General features: G+C 45.3%; 1 protein-coding gene across 4 annotated transcripts in view; it reads left to right on the top strand.

Annotated features, from left to right (window-relative positions):
• Window positions 1-16,012: 16,012 nt before the first annotated feature.
• ELOVL6 (ELOVL fatty acid elongase 6) overlaps window positions 16,013-23,804 on the top strand; it is a 115,561-nt gene continuing 107,769 nt past the window's right edge. The window contains exons 1-2 of one of the 4 annotated variants that reach the window (XM_058666931.1): window positions 16,013-16,031; window positions 16,812-16,934. In XM_058666931.1, coding sequence (XP_058522914.1) covers window positions 16,846-16,934 — 89 coding nt within the window. In that variant the 5' untranslated portion in view covers window positions 16,013-16,031; window positions 16,812-16,845. Of the gene's footprint in view, window positions 16,124-16,450; window positions 16,697-16,811; window positions 16,935-23,804 lie in introns of those variants that run through there. The other 3 variants (XM_058666930.1, XM_058666929.1, XM_004594525.2) reach the window with 3 other exon arrangements.

The raw sequence follows: 23,804 nt of genomic DNA, 5'->3' as shown, positions 1-23,804 counted from the left end.
CACACGGCCCTCGGTGACCTCCATTCTGACCTGTCCTCAGTCCCACAGTCCCTAGTCATGCGCAGTCATCCATGTGCTCATGGCAACAGTGGTGGTGGTGGGGTGGTCATAGCTGGCAAGCACCTATGGTGGCATGGCAGGCACTCTGCTTCCTTCCCCCTCTGATCTTTTTCTGTTTTAAAGATTTATTCATTTTTATTTGAAAAGCAGATTTCCAGAGAGAAGGGTGGACAGAGAAAAAGTTATTCCCTCTGCTGGTTCACTCCCTAAATGGCCACAAAAGTCAGAGCTGAGTCCATCCAAAGCCAGGAGCAAGGAGCATCCTCTGGATCTCCCAGGTAGGTGCAGGTTCACAAGGCTTTGGGCTGTCCTCTCCCGCTTTTCCTGGTCACAAACAGAGAGCTGGGTGGAAACTGGAGCAGCCAGGATACAAACTGGCACCCATATGGGATCCCGGTGCTTTGCAAGGAGAGGATTAGTCAATTGAGTCATTCTGCTGGGCCTTCCCCTAGGTCTTTTAAAGATATGTAGAATAGGCAACTATGTTGTCACACTGGTATAGTTACTGTAAGATTTGGCATTAACCAGTCCCAAAATGCCTACAAGGTACTGGCTGCTTTGCTCCCAACTGTGTAATACTCGCCTATGTACAAAGCAACCTAGGCAGTTGCCTAAGGCTGCGGCATGAAAAACATCTTAAAAGAGAAAAGTGTGGCACTATGGAAAGGCTGCTAGGCTTGATCTCAGAAAGCCTGAGTTCTTTTCTCTCCCTGACACTAATTCATTGGGTAAGTCTAATGTATGAATTGGAGTTCTCCAGAGACAGAGAACCAGCACAATATATAAAGTGAGGCATTGTAAGACAGTGGCTCACATGATTAGGGAGGCTGAGATATCCCACAAACTATAATGTGCAAGCACGAGACCCAGGACAGCTGGTGGGATATTTCAAAGGCCTGAGAGCCAGAGAGTTGGGGATTCCAGCTGACTCTGAAGTCTGGAGTGCTAAGAACACGAAGAGTAAGAGAAAATCAGTGTCCTAACTCAAATCCACACACATTGAATTCAGTCTTTGTTTGATTCAGTTCCTCAGCGAATTACATGATGCCTCCTCATAATGGGAAGTGATGCCTGCTTTTTTGTCAGTTTGCCATTAATGTCTTTACAGACACATCTTGCAAAAATGCTTGGATCTACCCAGACATGCCAAGGCTCAGGTGACTCTGGAAATACCCAGAGAGAAGAAGAGATAGAGAGAAGGATATTCCATTTGTTGGTTCATTCCCTAAATGGCTGCAATGGCCAGAGCCAAGCCAATCTGAACCCAGGAGCCAGGGGCCGGGAGCTTTTTTCAGGTCTCTCATGTGGGTAAGGATCCCAAGGTTTTGGGCCATTCTCCTCTGCCTTTTGTATCTCACTATTCCCTTTGGGGAAATTTGAGGAACCCCACCAATCACTGGGCAGTCTTTCCTCTCCCTTTCTTTTCTGGAACCTCAGGAATGGAGTGGTTATTTGACCCAACACGTACAATCATAGTACCTCCGTCCCAGGCTTGAGTTATTCTAGAGTTGAACACACGATCCACACAGAGCCAAACACTGTGTTCTTCGTGGTTACACTATAACCCAGAGTCTGTGAATTTTCACTCTCTTCAAGATTGTTCTTCAGAGAGAAGCCCAAGGTGAGCTGACCCTGTAGACACCATGCGCAATGCAAAGTTCATGTGTGTTTCGACACACAGCTGTCTACCTGGAGTTTTCTTAGCCTTGCCAGGTCCCTATAATGCTCCACACTCGGTTGAATGATTTTCCATTCTCTTCCAATATGTGATGCAGAATCACTCCAGTTGTCTTAGACCTGAGAGAGCTTTGAGAACAGGAGATAAAGTGGTAGAAAGATTTGAGACAGAGCAAAGGTCACAGGATTCTTGTCTGTGAAACAATGGTGAAAGATTACCCAAGTGAAAGAAATTTCTTTTACAACATCAGTTATCAAACTCTGGACTACCAGGTGAGGCCATGCCACAAATGCTCTGAATACTCTCTCTGCAGGTTGAAGAGTCACTCTCTGGGACATGTTGCCAGAAGTCACTGTCACAAATCTGTAGGTGACTGGAAACATTCTTTTTTTTTTTTTTTTCTTAAAGATTTATTCATTTTATTACAGCCAGATATACACAGAGGAGGAGAGACAGACAGGAAGATCTTTCATCCGATGATTCACTCCCCAAGTGAGCCGCAACGGGCTGATGCGCGCCGATCCGAAGCCAGGAACCTGGAACCTCTTCCGGGTCTCCCACACGGGTGCAGTGTCCCAATGCATTGGGCCGTCCTCGACTGCTTTCCCAGGCCACAAGCAGGGAGCTGGATGGGAAGTGGAGCTGCCGGGATTAGAACCGGCACCCATATGGGATCCCGGAGCTTTCAAGGCGAGGACTTTAGCCGCTAGGCCAATGGAAACATTCTTTACCCACCACTGGCAGAGGCGGTGAAAGAGGAATTAACACGATTAGTGAAGCGGCCATTTGCTCCCCCCCTCCTCTCGCTCCACTTTCCTTTAGTTCAACGTCCCACTAATTTAACTATAATGATATACTAGATCTTTCCTTCATTTTTCTGTCATGTTAGAAGAAAGGGATTTTTAAAAATCAATCTAACCAGACCTAGGGAATTATGATATGGAAATACTTGATAGTACAAAATAACAACTTAGAGCGCATACATTTGTCGTGCATTTCTTTAGACTTATTTATCTGAAAGACTTACAAAAAAAGAGATCTTCCATCCATTGATTTTCTCTGCAGATGACAGCAAAGGCTGGGGCTGGGCCAGGAGGAAAGCAGGACCCTAAATACTTGGGCCGTCTTCTGTTGCTTCTTCCAGGTTATTAGCAGGAAACTAGATGATAGCTAGAGCAGCTAGGTCACCAACTGGAGCTCACATGAGATGCTGACAGCAGTAGGTTTACCCACTATACCACAATGCCTGCCCCACTATCACATATTTTTAAATATATAGTCTAGGAAATGAAATATGTTCTAATTTCTTTTTTAAAATTTTATTTTTAATTTGTATTTATTTGAGAATCACAGAGACAGAGAAACGAAATCAGGTAAACAGTCAAGAATCTCCTAAATGCTGTTTCACTCCACAAATGCCCACAGCATCTGGGTTGGGCCAGGTGAAAGCCAGGAGCCAGGAGTTCCAGCCAGGTCTCCCATGTGGGTGCCATTGACCCAACCACTTGAGCCATTATCTACTGCCTCCAAGGATATATATTGGTAGGAAGCTGGAATTAGGAACAGCAAGGATTCAAGTTGAGGCACTCCAATGTGGGAGGCAGACATCCCAAGAAAGGTCTTAATCACTAAGTAAAACATCCACTCCATCATTTCTTAAATGAAGGTTTCCACTTGAATTCATAGCTTCTAGGTTTAGGAAATGTATGGTTCTTCTGTGGACAACTACTTTTATTATAAACTACAAGGTTTGGAAGGTAGACTACCTGAAAATTAAGAAGTATTTCTGTGCTATGAGACCTGATCTCAAACAGGAGAAACAAGGCAATTCTTTTTATAAAAATTCATTTGTTATTATTATTATTATTTTGAAAAGCAGAAGGTAGGAGGAAAAGCTGGATAGACAGAGATCTCCCATCTGCTCACTCATTTCCAAGTCAAACACTGGAGCTCACAATTCAGTCACTTGAGCCATCATTGCTGCTTTAGCAGGAAGATGAAATGGAGAGTGGAGCCTATACTGCAACTCAGGCACTCTAATATGGAATGCAAGCGTACCACGCAGTATCTAAGCCAGTGAGCCTAATACTGCCATTTTATTCATTCATATATTATATATATTAATTTATTCATGCTTTTATGTTAAACACTATGTAAAGTACTGAAATGCTGTTCTTTTTCTTATTTTATTTATTTATTTATTTTTTAAAGAGGCAGATTTACAGAAAGAAGGAGAGAAAGGAAGAGATCTTCCATTCACTGGTTCACTCCCTGAAAGGCTTCAACAATCGGAGTTGAGCTGATCTGAAGTCAGGATCCAGGAGCCTCTTCTGGATCGCCCATGTGAATGCAGAGTCCCAAGACTTTGGATCGTCCTCCACTGCTTTCCCAGGCTATAGGCAGGGAGCTGGATGGGAAGTGCAGCAGCCAGGATATGGACTGGCACCCCTATGGGATGCTGACACCTGAAGGTAGAGAATCAGCAAATTGTGCCATTGCACTGGCCCCAAAGATACTATCAAAGTTCCATTACCCAATAGGAAAGGTGGTCAATCTGTTCATGTGAGTCATGCCACTAAAACAGACCACAGAACAAAGAAAAGAGATTTAGTTATCTTTTAAAAAAATATTTATTTGTTTATTTAAAAGGCAAAATTACAGAGGGAGAGAGAAAACCTGAGAGTGAGAAAGATCTTCTGCTCAACTGGCTCTACAATGTGGGTGGCAGGGACCCCAGTGTGTGTTACCTTCTAGGGTGCACATTCACAGGAAGCAGATTGATAGCAGAAGCAGAGCCCACTTGGGCATGTAGTCACTCCAAGCGGTGACTCCACCCTCTGTACAACACCTGCCCCCAAATCAGGAATATAAACACTAGTCCTGGGGCTAGAGATTCTGAGTTTGTTGCAAGGAGTCCCCAAATCTTCATGCTTATAATAGACTGAAAGAGTAACATATACTCTGCTTTCTTCTGCACGTGCAAAGATGCAGTTGTTGTAATGAGTAGACCATATCAGTGTCACCTGGTCTAGAATGCATAGTGGCTATCTACTTTAGAAGGAAGTAGCAACCTTTCGAGTCAAACAGTCTGAGACTATAAACTTCAAAATAGCTACTTAATAAATTGGGCAAAGTCCTTAGAAATTTCAAGCCCTGGGTCTAGCACAGTAGCCTAGCGGCTGAACTCTTCACCTTATACATGTAGGGATCCCATACGGGCACCAGTTTGTTGAGAGCGCCTAACGATCTATGGGGCTGTCTAGCACAGCACCGCAGACCAATGCCCTGACGAGGGCAGTGGTAAACAAGTTCAGGAAGTGTCTTCCCCTTGGGGCGTGGTTGCGTGTCCTGCCTGTGGGAGTGACCTTTTAGCTGATTGGTCACTTCCCATGGGCGGGGATGACCTTTTAGCTGATTGGTCACTTCCCACGTGCGGGGTGACCTTTTAGTTGATTGGTCGCTTCCCACGTGCAGGGGTGACCTTTTAGCTGATTGGCTAGGTGTTATATATAAGCAGGTTGGGTCCTGGAGAGCAGACAGAGTGGAGAGCAGACAGAGTAGGCGAGCAGACAGAGTGGAGAGCAGACAGAGTAGGCGAGCAGACAGAGTAGGAGAGCAGACAGAGTAGGAGAGCAGACAGAGTGAGAGAGCAGACAGAGTAGAGAAGCAGACAGAGCGGAGAGAAAGAAGGAGCAGACGGCTTTCCTGTTTGCATGCTGCCTGACGGAATAAAGAACATCTACACAGTCACTCAGCGTCGGGTTTTCTTCCGCGGGTCCGGAGATTCCCCGACACCAGTTCATGTCCTAGAGGCCCCGCTTCCCTTCCAGCTCCCTTGCTGTGGCCTGGGAAATCAGTCAAGGACGGCCCAAAGCCTTGAGACTCTGCACCCACACGGGCGACCCAGAAGAGGCTCCTGGCTCCTGGCTTCGGACTGGCTCAGCTCCTGCCATTGCGGTCATTTGGGGGTGAGTCAGCGGATGGATCGTCTTCTCTGTCTCTCCTCCTCTCTGTATATCTGACTTTCCAATAAAAACAAATATATATATTTTTTTTTTAAATTTCAAGCTTTACTTTCCTGACCTTATGGTGTTATATAGAGATTAAATGAGAGGCAGGCACATGGCCCAGTAGTGATAACACTTAGTTGGTGAGGTGATCTGAAGTCAGGAACCAGGAGCTTCCTCCAGGCTTCCCACATGGGTGTAGGGGCCCAAGGACTTGAGCCATCCTCTGCTGCTTTCCTAGGCCACAAACAGGGAGCTGGATCAAAATGGAAGCAGCCAGGACTCGAACCTGCACCCATATGGAATGCCAGCACCAAAGGCCAAAGCTTAGCTTACCACACCACAGTTCTAGCTCCAACATGTATTTTCTTTATCAAGAAATTCTTTATCAACATTCATGTGGGAGACCTTTTGGAACTTTTCTCACATCTACTTGGATGATAAAAAAAAAGTTTTATTTCTTTCCACATATTTAGGACATTAATGATTTGTCCTGTGTGTTATAAATATCTTATTCCATAGCAAAACTTTCGTAGCTTCCAATAAACCTACTTTGTTGATATCACAATTTTGGAATTAGAATCAGAGGCAGAAACTAGGTCAGGATAAAAGGAATATATTTTTCATCCCCATGGAAATTAATAAAGAAAAGTGCTTTACAAATATACAAATAACCCAAGAAAAAGAAGAAATTATACATAGGAAACGTTCCAATTTGAGTATATGTGCTGCCATAGCGAGCACTTGAGGAAACGGTTGTAATATGTTCATTGGACTCATCCTCTTTAGTCAACTAGTTAAGAAGAATCTCTTCTTGGCTTAAAATGGACAACCTGGTATGGAAGTGGCAGAGGGGAGTATGGTGGCTAAAGATGTGTGTTCTGTTTGGTGCTCTTGCTCAATAGGCTAACCCTCTGTTTTTCAGGGTTGGCATCCCATATGGGTCCCAGTTTAAGTCCTGGCTGCTTCACTTCCCATCCAGTTCCCTGCTAATGGACTGGTAAAAACAGTAGAGGATGATTCAAGTCCTTGGGCCCCTGCACCCATATGGGAGCTCTGAAAGAAGCTCCCGACTCCTGCCTTTGGGTTGGCTCAGTTCCAGCCATTGAAACCATTTGGGCATTAAATCAGTGATAGAATATCATCTCTTTCTATCCCTTCTCTCTGTAAATCTGCCTTTCAAATAACAAAAATATGAAAATATAAACAAATGTAAAAAAAGAAATGTGTGTTCTGAGTATCTTGGTTCACATTTTGACTTTATAAGCAAAAATCTGGGAGATCTTAGGCAGACAACTTAAGCATTTGCATGCTGGGTACTCATTTGTAATATGTGGGGGGCCAGTGCCATGGGATGACAACAGAATGCTGAGTTAAGAGAATATCCCACGAAAGGAAGACTGCTGGGGTGTCATGGCCAGTACAGTGGGTTGAAAATATCCAGGGCCACCGGTAACCTCAGAATTTGATCTTGTTTGGCAGAGAGCATCACAGTTGCCATTAAGGTAAGGATGAAGGCAAGACGCTGGCAGCATGGGGGGGATTGGTGGTCCTAACTCCAAAGAGAGGGAGCTTATAAGAGAGAGGACAAAGACATAGAGACAAGCTGGTGACGTGAGAGACCATGGTGACAGCTCGATAAGCTAAGGAATGCTAAATATCACAGGCAACCGCTAGCAGCTAGTGAACTGAAATAAGCAGGTTTCTCCCTCAGAGCTCCCAGAAGGAAACAGCTCAGCTGCTACTTTGATTTTGTACTTTTCGACTCCAAAAAATGAGAAAAAATATTTGTTTCTTTAAGCCACAGAGTTTATGTTATAAAGGTCGTCAGGATCAAAATGGAGTCACTTGTATGAAACTGTAACAAAAATAAATAAAGGCAGAAGTTCCCAAAGAAAGGGAGGTCAGGCAAGCAGATCCATTTGATGAGAACAATCACAGACAGATTCTGCCAGGATAAATACCTTACACAAAGGCCACCACAACCTTACACAAAAAACACCTCTGTGAGGACATCTGCTTACAAACTGGTTGTCTAACCTTAGCGTAAGGCAACACTTGGGGTGATCCTTGTACCCAAAGACAACTGCTTGAAAACAATTTAGATCACCATCTTTACCTCTAAAAACCCTAGTCTTATTTGCATTTCTGCATGTGACTTAGTCGACTATGTTTAAGCAGCCTCTTGTGGCTTGCCTGTTGGGTATCCACAAATGCCCAGTTCATTCCCAATGAAACTCAGGACCTTAGAGAATCTTGGATGTTATTTAGGTTGGTGGGGGAAATTAGTCATAACTAGTCTGGATGACTAAACCATCCTAAGTCATTGTCGCTGCTCCTAAGGAAATCTTTAGTCTACATGGAAGACCTTGATAGCTGGCTCAGTTCTTTAAGAGCTGTGAATAAGCGTTTCCAGAGTTTAGGAGGTGAGTGATGCTGGCTCCGTATTGAAGGGGATACAGAATAGAAGAGTAGCGGAAATGGATGTGTTCATAGGTAGATTCAGATAGCAGTATGTCTCTGTGTATACAGTACAAGGGTGGACTCCCAGTGAGATGGGTGATAATGTCTTGACAGTGGGCTGTTGGACTCTCCAACACTGTCCACGCCAACATTGTTGGGGGACACTTCAGTGGCCATATGATGGACTTATGAATGTTCACGAAAGGCACCCATTGTAAAACTAGAGGGGAAATCAGTGGAGAGAAGGAGAGGAAACCCCAGTGTTTATTAAACTGTCATATAAAAAAAACAGACTAATAAAACCACTCAAAGTGATGCGCTCGGAACACTCTTCCCCATATTGGGGTCTGTAAGGTGTCAGCAGATTACCATTTCCCATGCCTGGGTGCTGACGTACTTTGACACAAGGAGCGGTCTCCTCTTTTTCCTCCCAAGCAGACCAGGAAAAAAATCATATATATATATAAAGGTGAGTGATGGAGAAGTCAACTCTGTGAATAGCAAAGGCCTTAAACAGGGAGTAGCTTGTAAGAACCAGAGTGAATGGAATTGCTCAGGCCAAACGGGTGGTTGGTGGGGAAAACATTTGGTCTAGTGGTGAAGGTGCCTCCTAGGATGCCTGCATTCCGTACCCAAGTGCCTGGGTTCCGGTCCGCTTCTGCTCCCAGTTCTAGTTTCTTGCTGATTTGTATGCAAGGAAGCAACAGATGATGGCTCAAGTGTGTGGGAGTCCTTGATCAACTTCTGAGCTGCTGGTTTCAGGCTAGCCCAGCCAGGGATACTTCAGGCATTTGGGCAATGAACCTGCAGATAAGATGCCCCTCAACACACACACACACACACACACACACACACACACACACACACACACCTTTAAAGAGTTCAAGTGTGGGGTAGATAGGAGGGAGGAAAGAGTTTGGCAGTCCCATGGATCAACTGTGGAAAAGCAGCAGAAGTGGCAAAGCTTAAGATGGGCAGGGAAGTCAAGGGCTCCAGTTTGCTGGGTGTCTGCCTAAGAAAAGAGATCTAGAAAAAGCAAGGCAAAAATTCTCACAGTGTCTATCTGTTTGACATATCTGTGTGCCAGAGAAGTGCTGAGCTCGTATCAAGAGCAGTCATTTTTTTTTTTAAATTTTATTTTAAATTCATTAATTACATTGTATTATGTGACACAGTTTCATAGGTACTGGGATTCTCCCCACCCCTCCCCAAACCCTCCCACCATGGTGGATTCCTCCACCTTGTTAAGAGCAGTCATTTTATAGCAAAGGGAAGACAGGCATTTGTTTTCTCCTCCAAGGTCAGAGAACCAGAGGTCTGTCACAGAGCCAGGGCTAAAATGCAGACCTCCTGTTTGGTAGTGATGTTTGAAGGAAATTTTGCTCTTTCAAATATGCTTTCTTCTCTGACCTAAATTTCAAAAATTTTACTACTAAATATAAAATAACTGTACTTCTTGAGCCCTAGTTATTTATATGCACTATTGGCTACCTATCTGGTTATAGCTTAAAACATACACAATAAACCTTTTCATAAAAATTCTCTGAGTGGTTGCTGGACAGTCTCCCAACCTTCCTTTCCATCATTCCTAACCTTAGCGTATGTCTCAGAATTTTAAATAACTAGGAAAAAAAATGTTTAAGAGGCTTAATTTCCAAAGTTATAGTTCCTATAAAGCTTTTCAATATGGGAAAATTTGCAATAGAAATGTGACTCCTTACCTCACTGCTAAGATAATTTCATTTTGAATGAAATACAAGTACATGGAGAGAAAGTTCAAATATTGCAGAAAAGTCAAGTGTAAACTTTGCTTTCCCCAGTCTGTTTCCAGATCTTTCCCCATATAAGAGGCAGCTTCAAGAACTTGGTGAAAAATGTGCATTACCTCCTAACTCCTTTTGCTCCCTTCTCCCTTAGACTAGGGAACTTCAAAATTTGTGGAATTAAAACAACTCTACTTACCAGCATAAGCTCCATTAGGACTCAAGACCTTTTTGTAATGATAGCAGCCGTTGAGTCCATTCCTGAAGAACGGAAGGTGCAGGCAGCTTACCCCTTCACTGTCTCTTTTTCATGCTATCAACGGAGGCAAAATGAGTGCCCTTCAAAGCTGCTTTAAGATTATGCAACAACAAAGTCAGAAGGAGCCTGTTCAGACCTGGAAAAGAAATGTCTCATGATTCCCCATAGAAAACGCTCACAAAATCACTCTTGTCTAGGAAGGACCAGGAATGTGGTCATGGTGGAGAAAGACTCCCTGGAAGATTTTGCAGGGAAGTTTGCTAAGTTTTGACCAACTTTCTCAAAACGTTATGCAATGTTACTGTTCTTTGGCTCTCTACAAGGTCAACAGGCAAAATGTTTGAGCATCCTGCACCTTCACCCTCACCCCAATATTGCCCTGACCTTGACTCTTGATCAGCCTGCTTTGGCTTTGAGTCACTTCCACTTCTGTGTAGCCTTCGCCTGGATCTCACTCTGCCTTCAGGAGAGCATTGATAAAGACTCGTTTCATCTCCTATCACAATGCTTCAAAGACATGCTTCAGGATCTGGACCCCAGTTGTTATGATTTTCCATTCAAAGCTCGGCTCTTATCTGTAGCCAAAGCAGCCACAGCAGTTTTGGCACCATTTGAGCAGAAAGCTTTTTTTTTTTAACTTGAAGTTGTTAGTAAAATTGGGTGAGTTGAACCAGTTGGGATGTCTAGTCTGAGCTATACTTTCTACTACAAACTCGTGCTCCTTATCCATTAGAGTACGAACAAGATGACATTTTTTTTTTTTCACAAACTGGTGTGAACAGTTGGTTGTGGCAGTTTCCAACTTCAGCATTGCCTATTTTGGTAATCTGAAATCAGTTTTATTTATTGAAGAGATAGAAAGCTCCCATACGTGTCTGGTGCTGTGACTTCACAGGCTAATTCTCCACTTGCAAGCTCCAGCATCCCCAATAGAATGCCAGTTTGTGTTCCAGCTATTCCACTTCTGATCCAGCTCTATGTTCATGGACTAGGAGACTGAGCCATTCCATGGGAGCCTGCACTCACGTAGGAAAACCCAGAAGAGGTTCCTGGCTTTTGGCTTTGGATTGGCTCAGCTAGAGCTGTTGTGGCATTGAGGGAGTGAACCACTGAATGGAAGGTCTTTCTCTACGTAAATCTGGCTTCCTAATTAAAAAAAAAAAATCTTAAAAAGAAAGGAAGGGGCCCGGCGGCGTGGCCTAGCGGCTAAAGTCCTCGCCTTGAAAGCCCCGGGATCCCATATGGGCGCCGGTTCTAATCCCGGCAGCTCCACTTCCCATCCAGCTCCCTGCTTGTGGCCTGGGAAAGCAGTTGAGGAAGGCCCAATGCATTGGGACACTGCACCCGCGTGGGAGACCCGGAGGAAGAGGTTCCAGGTTCCCGGCTTCGGATCGGCGCGCATCGGCCCGTTGCGGCTCACTTGGGGAGTGAAACATCGGACGGAAGAACTTCCTCTCTGTCTCTCCTCCTCTCTGTGTATCTGGCTGTAATAAAACAAATAAAAATCTTTAAAAAAAAAAAAAAAGAAAGAAAGGAGGGAGGGAAGGAAGAAAGGAAGGAAGCAAGGAAGGTAAGTAAACTTCCAGTCTGGTTCACTCTTTAAATTCCGGCAATGGCCTGGGCCAGGGGCCACAGCCCAGGGATTAAACACTCAGGTTAGTTCTCCCACAAGAATAACAGGGCCCCAACTACTTTTGCCACCAACAGGGACCCAACTACTTTTGCCACCACTTGCTGCCAGTGAAAGTCTGCATTAACAGGAAGCTGGGGCCAGCAGTCCCAGACAGGTTTTGAATCTACCCTGCTATGGGACATATAAGCCTTAATCATTGGGTCAAATGCTCACACTCATCCCTTCTTAAAGTGAGTTCTCCATTTATAAGCATCTGATTTCCTTCATATAGTGTTGATGGCTTCACAATTCTTCTATCAGAACTTCCTCGCGAATTATATATCTGTTTTTGTTTCAAGGTTAGCAGAATTCCTGATATTCTAATAAGAACTCTGTTCAAACTGATGTTGTATGCAGCTCAGTGCTTGTAACTGGATTCTGTTCAGGCATGCTGTAACAAATTGGTATGAGTTTATTTTGGGGCAAATTGAAATCCAGGTATAGTTTTTTTTTTAATGCTTCCAAGATCTTTTAAAATATTCCTCATATCTATCACCACAAATCTTTATCTGTATTTAAAAAAACATTACACATAAAAATACACATATACTACTATACATGTTTTGTGCCTTTTCATTTTCCTTAATGTGCACCAGAAAGCTCCTTCATTATTGTGATCTACATTTCAACAGGAAATTATTTCATTGTTTGTTTCCAGTTTTTTGTTGCTACAAAGAGTTTTGTATCTTACACAAACAACCATAATATTTTTGAGCATATCTCCATAAACTCCAAGTTGTAAAATTGCTGGAAATTAACATGTTGCTTCTCAGTTTAACCACCAGCCTTTTCCCCTAAAGCCTACAAACTCTTTTTTTTTCTTTTTCTTAGATTCATTTATTTAATATAACATATTATTTGAGAGGCAGTGTTACAGAAAGAAGGGGGTGGGGAGAGAGGGAGAGAGACACAGAGATCTTCCATGCACGTCACTGGTTTACTTCAAATGGTTGAATAGGCTGGAGCATAGCCAGTCTAAAGCCAGGAGCTTGTTCCAGGTCTCCCAAGTTGAGTGCAGGTGCTCAAGCACTTGGACCATATTCTGCTGCTTTCCCAGGTTCATTAGCCAGATTTATAGGGAATGCTGGTGCTAAGGCACAGTGTCCGGAGCTGATTCTTTAGCCCAGGGCATTTGCTTTTCTTTGCACCCCTCTGTAGAAGGTAGTTGGTTCTTTGTCAACCGGTTATCCACTCCCCATCATGGCCTGAGTGGGGCCGTCCGGATGGAAGTGAGATTACCAGCTCTTTATGGCATGTTGCCTAATTTGAATCCTATAATTTCCCCCTTCAAGAAATTACCTGTTTAAAGAAAAAAACTTACATATTTATTTCAAAGAAAGAGATGTATCCGTTGGTTCACTCCCCAAGTGTCTTCCCTCCTAGAATGTGAACTCCAAGGGAGCCTTGTGGCTCTAGTTCTCCTGGAGTCTCCACGTCCCAGGTGAGTGCATCTGCAGGGAAGATTCCATGACTCAGTACTATCAACTTAGAATTATCCCAGAGCCTCCCCAGTTGGCTTTCTGGAGGCACTAGTTTTCACTGTCTGCTGGCACTGCTTGTTCTGAATAGCATCACTAGCAGGTAGAACTATCAAATGCTCGTCATTTTTTTATATATATAATTGTCAGCCTTAAAGGTCAAGAAATAGGGATACATCTTCTATTTTGGAGTAAGTTTTCTTTAGACATGGTCAGAAGCCAATCAGATAATTGCTTTCAATATAACCCTACATCCGTGTTCAGAAAATAATCAGGCAGTAACAGTCATGTTTTGAATAACAAACAGAGTAAACAAATGTGAATTCCTCATACCTTTTAATTCCATGCCATTGTAAATAAAAGCCATGAATTTTAAAATTAACTCATTTTTGAGCAATAGTAAGACCTAACTGAGGTCTTTCTAGGATTCTCTCAGTGCCTCCTCACTTTGCAGTTTCATACACTTAATCAATTACTCATCACTTTACAAATATTTATCGATTACTCACAGGCCCAGGCCCTGTGTTACAAAATATTTCTTGGCTGACCACACCCACTTTCCAGCCTAACACTGCCAAGTGTTTTTGACTTGGGCCTTAGCTTTAAACTTACTCAGACCTGCACTGTAAGTCTTTAGAATGACAATCCTTAAATGGAAAAGTAAGAACCTCCCAATCTGTAGCCTTTGGGAGTATTAACTTATTTTTTGATTTGCTAATCATCAACAGGCTTAGCCCTTTGATTTGCATAAAATTGAACTTTTTCGTTAGTTTCTAACCATACTTTCTCCCTTTACAGAGTTGTATTCCTCAGGTTTCAGGATATAGATATATTTACCTATGAATGAAAATGCCCTCTCTTTGGACTCCTGGGAGGTAGGGAAATTTGCATCTGAGAAAGGAAATTTGCTTTTGGGTCCTAAATGTCCCTTTGATGGTAAAAGTGTAAGTTGCTGACATTGTGTTTTAAAGTTCACAGTTGAATTTTTGTATTAGATTATCAGATACCTCTTTGCCTCATATTTCCTTCTCCCCATCCTCTGGAGGAAATATGTGAAGGGATACACGGAGTAGAAAATTTCTTTGGCTTGTAGGAGGGCAACATCACATTTAACTACAAGCAGCATAAATAAAGCAAAATTATTCATGCATACAAATAAAGCCTTTGCATTTGGACCAGTTGGTCCAGTTCTCTAACTTCCTCTCCTCTTTTGTCTCTGTTCATTAATTATCCCTCTCGTGGTACCCAAACCCTCTACCTAACCACTCTGCCGTTCCTTTCTTCCACTTCTGGCTACTGGTCTCCGCTGTCATTTTCCACCTTCCTCGTCTGCATCCTCATCCTCCCCTGCCAACACGTGATTAAGAAGCTCTGTGGGGAGGTCATGTGCGTGGAGCAGGGGGGCACTCCAGAGTGGAGCAGGTGGTAAGGAGGAAGCTTGGATCCCAACCATGAAGACTCCCAGACCTTCACCACAAACTATTAATACGAGCAACAAGGACTATATTCCAACTGCCAAGGAGGCCACAGGGAAGTGGATGCCCTCAGAGGCCGAGTACTCTGAGGTCACCCACCCCCAACCGGAACTTACGCAGGGGATGGAAGAAGTCCAAACACTACCCCGCAAAAAACAACGTCATCAGAAAGACAACCAGAAGCCCTGAGCGGTCCGCAGAAACAGAAGAACAATAAATGTCCTTCGGGACCAAGGAGGAGAGCTTTCTCTGTGGTCCGAGAGCCTGGCTCCACCTCTGGACCCCCGCCCTCCCTTGCAATGACTATCGGGATCGCTTCGAAAACCCCTCACAGCAAACAAACAATCATACAAACTAAAAAAATACCCTAAGATAAATAGACAAACAACAGAAAGTAGAGCTTGAAATCTGACAGAAAAGAGCTGGCGTGGATTGGCTCATGCCTCGCTGGGTGGGACACAAAGATTAGTTACTCCTCATCATGGTGTTGAGGATTTTCCTGCACCCCCCCCCCAAAAAAAAATGTTCTGCACCTTAAATGTCGACAAATATCTTGTTAGAGTTACAAGCCAGTCTAGATTATCCTAAAATCTGCCAAGATCAGCAAAATTATACTTCAACACAACAAATGGCTAAATACTAAAATGAAATAGACACGAGACAACTGAATGGTACCTTATAGCCATTTTAAGGTATATAGCAGCCGGTCCTGTATATAAACTAAAATTGAAATGTCAATGAGCTAATCATAGGTTGTGGTTAGGACTTGCTTTTTTTTTTTTTTTTAACATACTAGTTACTCAAAACCATGTCAATTCCATAATATTGCAAATTGCTGTTGATGGTATATTGGGACTCTTAATTGACTGTGATGATATTCTACCAGCTCTAACTTCGGACCAGAATGGTCTCCCCATGAAACTGTTCAACCCATCTGGACAATAAGTAGCTGGACTCTATGCTTGGTATATGTTTGCAAGGAAAGAATCTTGATTGAATTTGAACTGTAGTACTGCATCAAGGTGGAGGAATCCACCAGGGGGGAGGGGAGGGGGAGGGGTGGGGTTTAGGGGGATTCCCAGAGCCTATGAAACTGTCATATAATGCAAAATAATTTAAAAAAAATAGTGAAAAAAAAAAAAAGAAGCTCTGTGGGCCGCTCGGCCCCTGGCAAAAGTGAGTCAGGGCCGGTGATCTCAGGGGTGGGGACTGGGGAGACGCCGGAAGGTCTCTCCAGGGCGAGAAGGTCCAGGGCATCCGTTTCACGTGTGAGCTCCTTGCAGGTTTACCTGGAGTTGTTTGGTGAGAGAACGCTGGCAGGTTTTACTATTTCCCAATTGTTTACTCTACAAGCTCTTAACATCCACGCGCCTCGGAGCTGCGCCCCACACGCTGCAGCTTCATTCAAAGGCAGGGCTGGGCAGCCTGCCGGGTTTGGGTGCCCGTGTATGTGCCCGTGTGTGTTTGTGTGTGTGTGTGTGTGTGTGTTCTGAGGTAGGGGGAAAACGTTGGTGACCCCTAGGCCACTTCCTCCCTCTCTATGCCCTGCCCCCAGCCCTCCAACCCCACCTTCGTCTGGATAAAACTACACCGGGGGCGGGGAGAGGTCTCGCTCCTTTGCGCCCTCCCTCGCAAAGGGTTAATTTTCCCGATCGCACGAGGGGGAGGAGATTTCCCTGTAGACGAGTAAAAAAGGGTGATGGACAAACGTGCGGGCACTAAGACCGCAAGGCATTCATTTCCTCCTACGGTGGATGCGGACGCCGGGAGGAGGCGAGCCCCACGGCGAGGAGCTGGGCGCCCAGGCACAGGCAATGCTCCACCCTGGATGTAGCTGAGAGGCGAGCGCCGGAGCCCCTGCGGCGAGGGCAGACCCGGGGTGGGGGGGTGGGGGGGAGCAGGCAGGAGCGAGCCCTCGCAGCCTAGCGCTTTACAAGATTATTTTATTTTGTGTAGAGAGCACGTAGCGACTCCGAAGAGATCAGCCCCAATGAACATGTCAGTGTTGACTTTACAAGAATATGAATTCGAAAAGCAGTTCAACGAGAATGAGGCCATCCAGTGGATGCAGGAAAACTGGTAAGGTGATGCTTTCGCGTGACCCGGCGTCCGGGAGCCCGGCGGCTTTCCCGGAGCGTGTTCGGGTCGGTCTCCCCTGCCCGCGCGCCAAGCCGGCGGGGAACGCGGGCGCGGCGAGCTGACTGCCCAGTGCTCGGCGCGCAGGAGCTGCCGGCCTCCCCAGGCAGCTCTGCTATGGATTATATAACTCAGAACATGTATGTGTGCCTAGGGTGGTGTCTGCACGGCTGGGCAGGCGGGAGGGATGCCACAGTCTAGTCTCCTACCTGAGCTGTCCTCCCGGTTTCCCTCGTTGTTGCTCTCTCTCGCGCGCGCGCTCTCTTTCTTTCTTTTTTCTTTCTTTCTTTTTTCTTTTTTTTTTTGCTCGGCCTGCAGCGACTGTGAGTGAAAGACTGGGGAGGTGGGACCCGGTTGCCGGCTCGCTTTAACCCTCTCCCGTCCGTCGCGCTCGGCTCGGGTCCGCGCCCTCTTTCCATCCCTCGTGTCCTTCCTTTCTCCTTGCAGCTCTCCTACTTCCCTGCCCTCCTCCTTCGGCGTTCCCCGGCCGGATGCCTCCTTTTACAGGACCCCCTTCCGGTTTCATAGAGACGGGGGAGGGGACAATGAAAACTGTAATAAAAATGAATGAACCCGAGCGAGTGTGCAGCCACGCCATGATGAAGTTTCTGTTTGACGGAAACGCCTTTTGGATACAACTCACTTTCAGTTCAAAGCTGCTGACTGGAGTCCATGCTCACTGACTGAAAAGCCCTCGGTTTGCAGTCCTGGGGAGGGGGAGAGGAAAAGGGGAGTGGAGGGCTTCCCGAGAAAAACTTCCAATGGGGAATCATCTTTCTTGTTTACTGCGCTCCCTCCGCCCTTCCTTTTGAAAATCCCCGTGTGGGAGGCGATCCAGTGTCACCTTGCAATATTTAACGGAGGAGGGTGTGCTGGTCCTCGCTTCTGTCACGTAGACAGACCCCCTCCTCTCCTACCCTCAGCTAGGTTTGGGGATCAAGGAAGTGGAAGCCCAGGACTCCCGGGCTGCGAGGCCGCCTTCCCGGGGCCGGAGCGATGCAGGTCGAGCCCACGGGGCTCCCGGGCCCCGGGGGAGTCTAGCTGCCTCGTGCCAAGCGCGCGTGCCCCGCGCTTTCACGACCTGCCAGGCCTTCCCCCTGCTCGCATCAGTGGGCAGCCGGAGACCCCGCGCGCACGGCGAGGTGGAGGGGGTGCTGGGAGAGGAGAGCCTGGCTAAGAAGGGGTCGGACTTTTTCTAACGCCCGCCTTGGGGTAGCCCACCCTCCTCGGGAGGCGCGGCTACGGCTCTCGACTGCTTCAGACCGCCCGCGGACCGGGGAGCGCCGGCCGATGCTTTCTTGCTACCCGCCCGCCAGCGCTTTCGCGGCCGCAGCCCGGCGGAGCCTGCGCCCTGGGCCGCGCGCTCCGGCCGGGCCCGAGACTACAGGCCCGGAGCTGGGGGCGCCTCCTGTACTCGGCAGCTGCTGCGTGGCTGGTGGGGCTCGGGGCCCGCGAGCAGCCCGGAAGGGCAGGAGGTGCCGCGAGCACATGGGGCGTGGGGCTGGTGCCTTCCGTGGCAGCCGGGGCTGGTCGTCCAGGGGCGGGTCCGGAAGGTGGTTGTACACCGCGATCAGGGTAGAGATTGAACATGGGGAGGCGCCAGCCCCGGCGCCCAGGGGTCCTTAATCCACACGCACTTCCTCCTCCCGCGTAGGGGGTGGCGCTGGAGGCGGGCAGGGGCGGTGACCGGAGTTGGCGGGCGCCGGCGGCCACGCAGCTGGCGCGCCAGACCGGGGGTCTTTGCAGCTGTTTCTTGGGTCTTCTCTGGCGCCGAGCGGAGCGTGTCTCCCTCGGTGCTGGCCCCGAGTGCTCTGCATTTTCCAGCGTCAGCTGGCCCTCTCACTTGCTGCATCCGTGGTGCAACCTGCGTCCCCCGAGTCCCTTGCTCTGACCCTGTGTGCTGGCCGGGTTTCCTGTCTGTCCGCCTTTCTTTGCATGCTGCGGGGGATACTGCCTGCTATTTACCTGTACCTGTTGGCTTTTTTTTTCCTGAGGCCACTTCCTACACCTGTCCTAGGTACCATTTCCTGCCTCTTCACTCACTTAAGCACTCACTGAGCCAGAGAGCTCCTAGCTTTCATGGGATTGAGAATGCACCAACTTCTGTTCACCCTTGAGATCTCACCAATGTTTGCTACTGGCTCTTTAATGTACCTGGCTACTGGTGTGCTCTTTGCCTGGCTTTTATTCCTGTCGCTGGATATTTGCATAATGGCTGCCCCTTCTACCAGACTGGCTCTTCAAGCAAGATTCCTGCCTTATTTCCTAGCTTTGTACTGGCTGAGGCTGAGCGGGGGCGTTGGAGAAGCTTGTTGGTGTTTTTTATCATTGACTTTACCTACCTGTTAATGCCGAGGCTTTGCATGCTTGGCTCCCACCTGTGGTTTGAATACCGTGCTACAGTCACATTTTAGGATTTTTCCCTTCCTGCCAATATGACTTTATGTTCTCGAATTGCATGGACGGTCAAAAGAACCCTGCTGGCTTTGCACCTGTTCCCCATCATCATTGTCTTACCTTCTGTTTACCCCAGTGCCTTTTCTCCTGGCATCCAGGGGGCTCAGCTGACTCCCTCCCACCAAAGCAACAGCCAAAAAGGTCATGATTTGGGTAGATAAGAAAATGACTTTCCTTTCACCTCTTAAGAGGAAACGGGAACTTCAAAAACCAGTGCTTGTGTCCTCTTGAAGAGGGAGAACTTGAGGAAACCACAAAGTCTTTGCCTTTGCCAGACTCATTCGCTTAAAACGGTTTGAAATAGATTTGGAAGAAAAACCGGGCTGGATGGAGGGAAGTGTCTGCTGTGACTTTTGAGAATTCACTTGGGTCATCCTTAAAAATCACTGAGTCATGGCCTCCCCCCAAAACTTGTTAATTTAGAGAGTTATGATGCAGTTCTCCAAGATGAGCTACCCTGTTACTATGTTGGCCATTACATGTTACACATACATAGAGTGGTCACCCTGCACACCATAACTATGTCCAATTATTGGCTATCAAGACCGTGAACAAAAAGTTACATTTGGTTTTGAGGAACTGTGAGGAGGACTGGGGGTCATGATGCAGCAGCACCAGGGTCTGTACTAACTAGCATCATATCATGTAAGGGGACTGGGATGTAAAATAGGGAGAGTTTGTTAAGGGTGATGTTTAACCTGTACTTGGGAGCTCAGCACATCCACATGGAATGGGGCTCCAGTTTTGGAGTGGGGTGTGTCTAAACACTAGAGCGTTCCACTGAGACAAGTTCCTCAAGTTTCTTGCTTTCTTAATGAATGATTAACCTGATACTGTTTGGCGGAGGCAGGAAATTATTATTGTAGGGTTTTTATTTTCATTTTCTAGCAAATAGTTTGATCAATAATATATTAGAATAGCAATTGAAATGTGAAGTAATCAATATATATTTCCTTGGAGAATCATCTTCAGCCATGTCTTTCTTGGTGGTGCACATATAGTTAAAAAATATCTTGGGTTATATTAGCTGGTAATTGGAAGTTTATTTCGTGAGGTAGAGGAAAATACTTGCTTTTCATTCCAAATAGCATTTTGGAGTTCCAATTTTACACTGAACAGCCCTTGTGGTTTCCCAACAGTGAAAATAGAGACATGCTGTTCTTTTATGAGATGTCTGGCCTTTACCTGTTATTCTCTCTAATAGCTGACTTCATTTATAAGTGCTGCTAGCCAGGGAGCAAAATCACCTAGTGACTGGTAAGGCTACAGAAATTCATGGAGTGAGCAGGAAAGCTGGGCTCTGCCTTCTCTTTCAGCAGCCTGCCAGGTTCCTGCTAACAACAGTGGATGCTAGTTGCTCCAGTTGTAATTGTCTGGCCAATGATGATTATCTTCTGATGTCGGCTGACATGGTGTTCTCCAATAGGAGAGCAGGAGGCCTGTGCTGACTGCTGTAACATTATGTATGTGAGGTGACGTCATCAAAGGGCTTGCCTAGAACCTCATGAAACCCTGCCCCCTCTCCTGGCGTCCTGCACACATCCAGCCTGTCAAGGCTTTGCATATTTTTCTGACTCCCCACTTCTCCCTGGCCACTGTAATGGTGATCAGGGTTTTATGGTTTTTATATTTTCTATTCTGTGTCACAGACTATGAGTGTAGGGTTGTTCAGAAGTGAATACTGTCTACCTGAGATTTGTCCTTACTTAAGTGGGGAGAAGAGGAGAGAGACACTTTGAAAGGAGTTATATATCTGTGTGTTCTTTCTTATGTGTGAGTTTTAGAGAGGAACACGATGATCCTTTCAGGATTAAAAAGAACAAAGCATCCTAAGCCTGTGTTAGTATTTAACTCAAGAGGTAGCAGCATGATGTGACAGAAACTTCTCAAATGTAGGTATAGTGTTAGGCTGTTATTGCCTTGGTGAAGCTTGCTTTGAATGGATTCCTGAAGTCCACTGTGTGACTGGCTGCTAGTTAGCTGGAAAATAGTGCAGCATGTGGACTTGGAACAAAGTAAGCCAGAGCTTCATTCGGTCAGTCATACTGTGGCAAAAACAGATTTGGTCCAGGAAAATACGGGGTCCATATTGTACCCTAATGCTGCCACTTACTTTAGAATCACAGCTCATTTTATTCTGAGGATTGAGAAGTGCTCTAAGTGTGAACGATTTAACATGCCACTCAGTTTACCTTAGGAAGCCCCAGAGTATAGGATGTGGAACATCCTGGGTGTATGCACTAGGTGACGAGAGCGTAAAGACTGAGGAGATGTAGAGAGAAAAATGTGATCCATCTTGTGATCCCAGAAAACAGTGAAACCTTGTGGGGACTTTTGATGTGAACTCTCATGTGGCTTTGAAGAATGATATATAGTCATGCAATCCAAAGCTGAAGATCAGCTTAATGCAAATTGTTTTATGGTTATATTATCCATCGATACATTTGCATTAGTTGTAAATAGTAGGTGGAGATAAACTGTCTACATAAGGTCTGTTGTTAAATTGTGACTTAAATGTTGTGGGCTCCAGAAGAGTCCTTGTGGTTGGTGTTAGAGGATGGTAATTCTAACCATGCCAAGGAATAATGTTGCAATTCAGCTCAAGTCGGCCCACTCGATATAGAAAAGCTGCCTTGCATACTTGCCTCAAAGAAGAAAGTTTCAGTTTAGAGACTGGGAAAGCTACTAGGGGATGGAGACTTCGAAAGACTTAGAAATTCATAGGAGGGCATAATGCAAGTATAAGCGTCTAGTTCTGAGCCAGTAGAGTAAAACCAAGGAGTATGGCAATTATTCTGACAACTCAAAAATTCATCTTTGTATCGGTGATCTGGAACAGCTCAGTTCTGAACATTTTCTGGAACAGATCATCCAAAAAAAAAAAAAAGTCAGTGATTCCCTATATTTCCCAAGCAGACACTGTGTTCATTGGAACTAGACCTGAGTCCACCCACCAGTTTGCCTGAGTTGTGTTTACTGTGTGCCTGGACCAAGCCCTAGCTTCGAAGTCACTGGCCTCCGTTCACTTCCCATTTATCTGTGTTACAAGAGCCAGGGCGCTGACCTAAAAGAGACTTCTGTCCCACATGTATCATGTCCATTGATAACCCTAAGAAATTTGGACGGACGTATCACTTTGCTTAATGGTAATATTGAACCTTATGACTTTATTCCTTTATAATTGTTTATGTGGGGCTTTAGGCAGGTACAAATGTGTATTTTAGCCATAGTTACTCAGAAAATTTCAAAATATAAATTTCCAAACCATGGAACCAGGAATGTCATCTGAGTTCAAGCCTTTGTATTTGTCACGCCTTTGTTCTGTATTGCGCATTCACAATTTTTTAGTTTTAAGATCCTTTCTTTGCTATTGTACTGCAGTGACAAGTGTTTTTTGGAAGCCTTTTGCTTAGCTAGTCACCCACTGTGAACTTTTTGAAGTTTAACTTTAAGCCTTTGCTTTGTACCAAAAAGCCCATACAAGTGAAAAAGACCGACAATTATCTTTGCTGAGATAACTTAAGACAAATTTGCTGAGGTAAATTAGACAGGCAGATTGGAAGCAGCTTTGCTAGATAATCACTGAAATAGTTTTCTAATGCTTTTATTCTCTTGCCTTTGGGGTTTCATATTTTTGTCCTCTTTCTAAAGCCTTTATAGAATAGCTTCTAATTGCAGTGTGATAAGGAGACTTCCATGGGTACAGAGTCAGGTTTCTGATTTTATTTTTAAGTGAAACAAGTTTACTCCATTTTTGTAAAGATAAATTCTGCTTGTTTTAGCTCAATTTTTTAATTTTTATTTGCAACCAGCTTTTTAAAAACGTTATTTTTTAGTTTCACAGCTGATTTCTGAATCAACTGTTGAAAAGTATGGACAGTATACTTAATGGACAGTATAAAACAATGTACTTTAAAGAGTGAAAAGAACAAAGAGACGCTGGGCTCACCATAGGCCTTTGGTGAAATATGAAAATTAACCAAGATTGTACGCACACATACACTTCAAAGGTTTGTAAACAATGGAATTAAATTTATCAGGTACAAAAATTTGAAAATCATATCTTTATGTACATTGGTTTCAAGAATTTTTGCACAAACTTTTGAATAGGAGAGGCAAGGAGACAGAGAGACAGAAATCTTCCACCTAGAAGTCACTTCAAGAATTCCTGAAGCAGCCGGGGCTGAAGCTAGGAGCCAAGAACTCAGTCCAGATCTCCCACATGCGAGGCAGGGAACTATCAGCTCTTATCTCACACAGCACATCTTAGCCACCGCTGGTTTGAAGTAGCTGGGATTCAAACTCAATACTTGGATATGGAATGCTGGTATCCTAAGTGTTAGTGACTTAACTGCC

This window comes from Ochotona princeps, chromosome 7 (assembly GCF_030435755.1).
Source record: "Ochotona princeps isolate mOchPri1 chromosome 7, mOchPri1.hap1, whole genome shotgun sequence".
In the NCBI taxonomy this organism is placed as follows: Eukaryota; Metazoa; Chordata; class Mammalia; order Lagomorpha; family Ochotonidae; genus Ochotona; species Ochotona princeps.
This window is presented reverse-complemented; position numbering and strand designations above follow the sequence as displayed.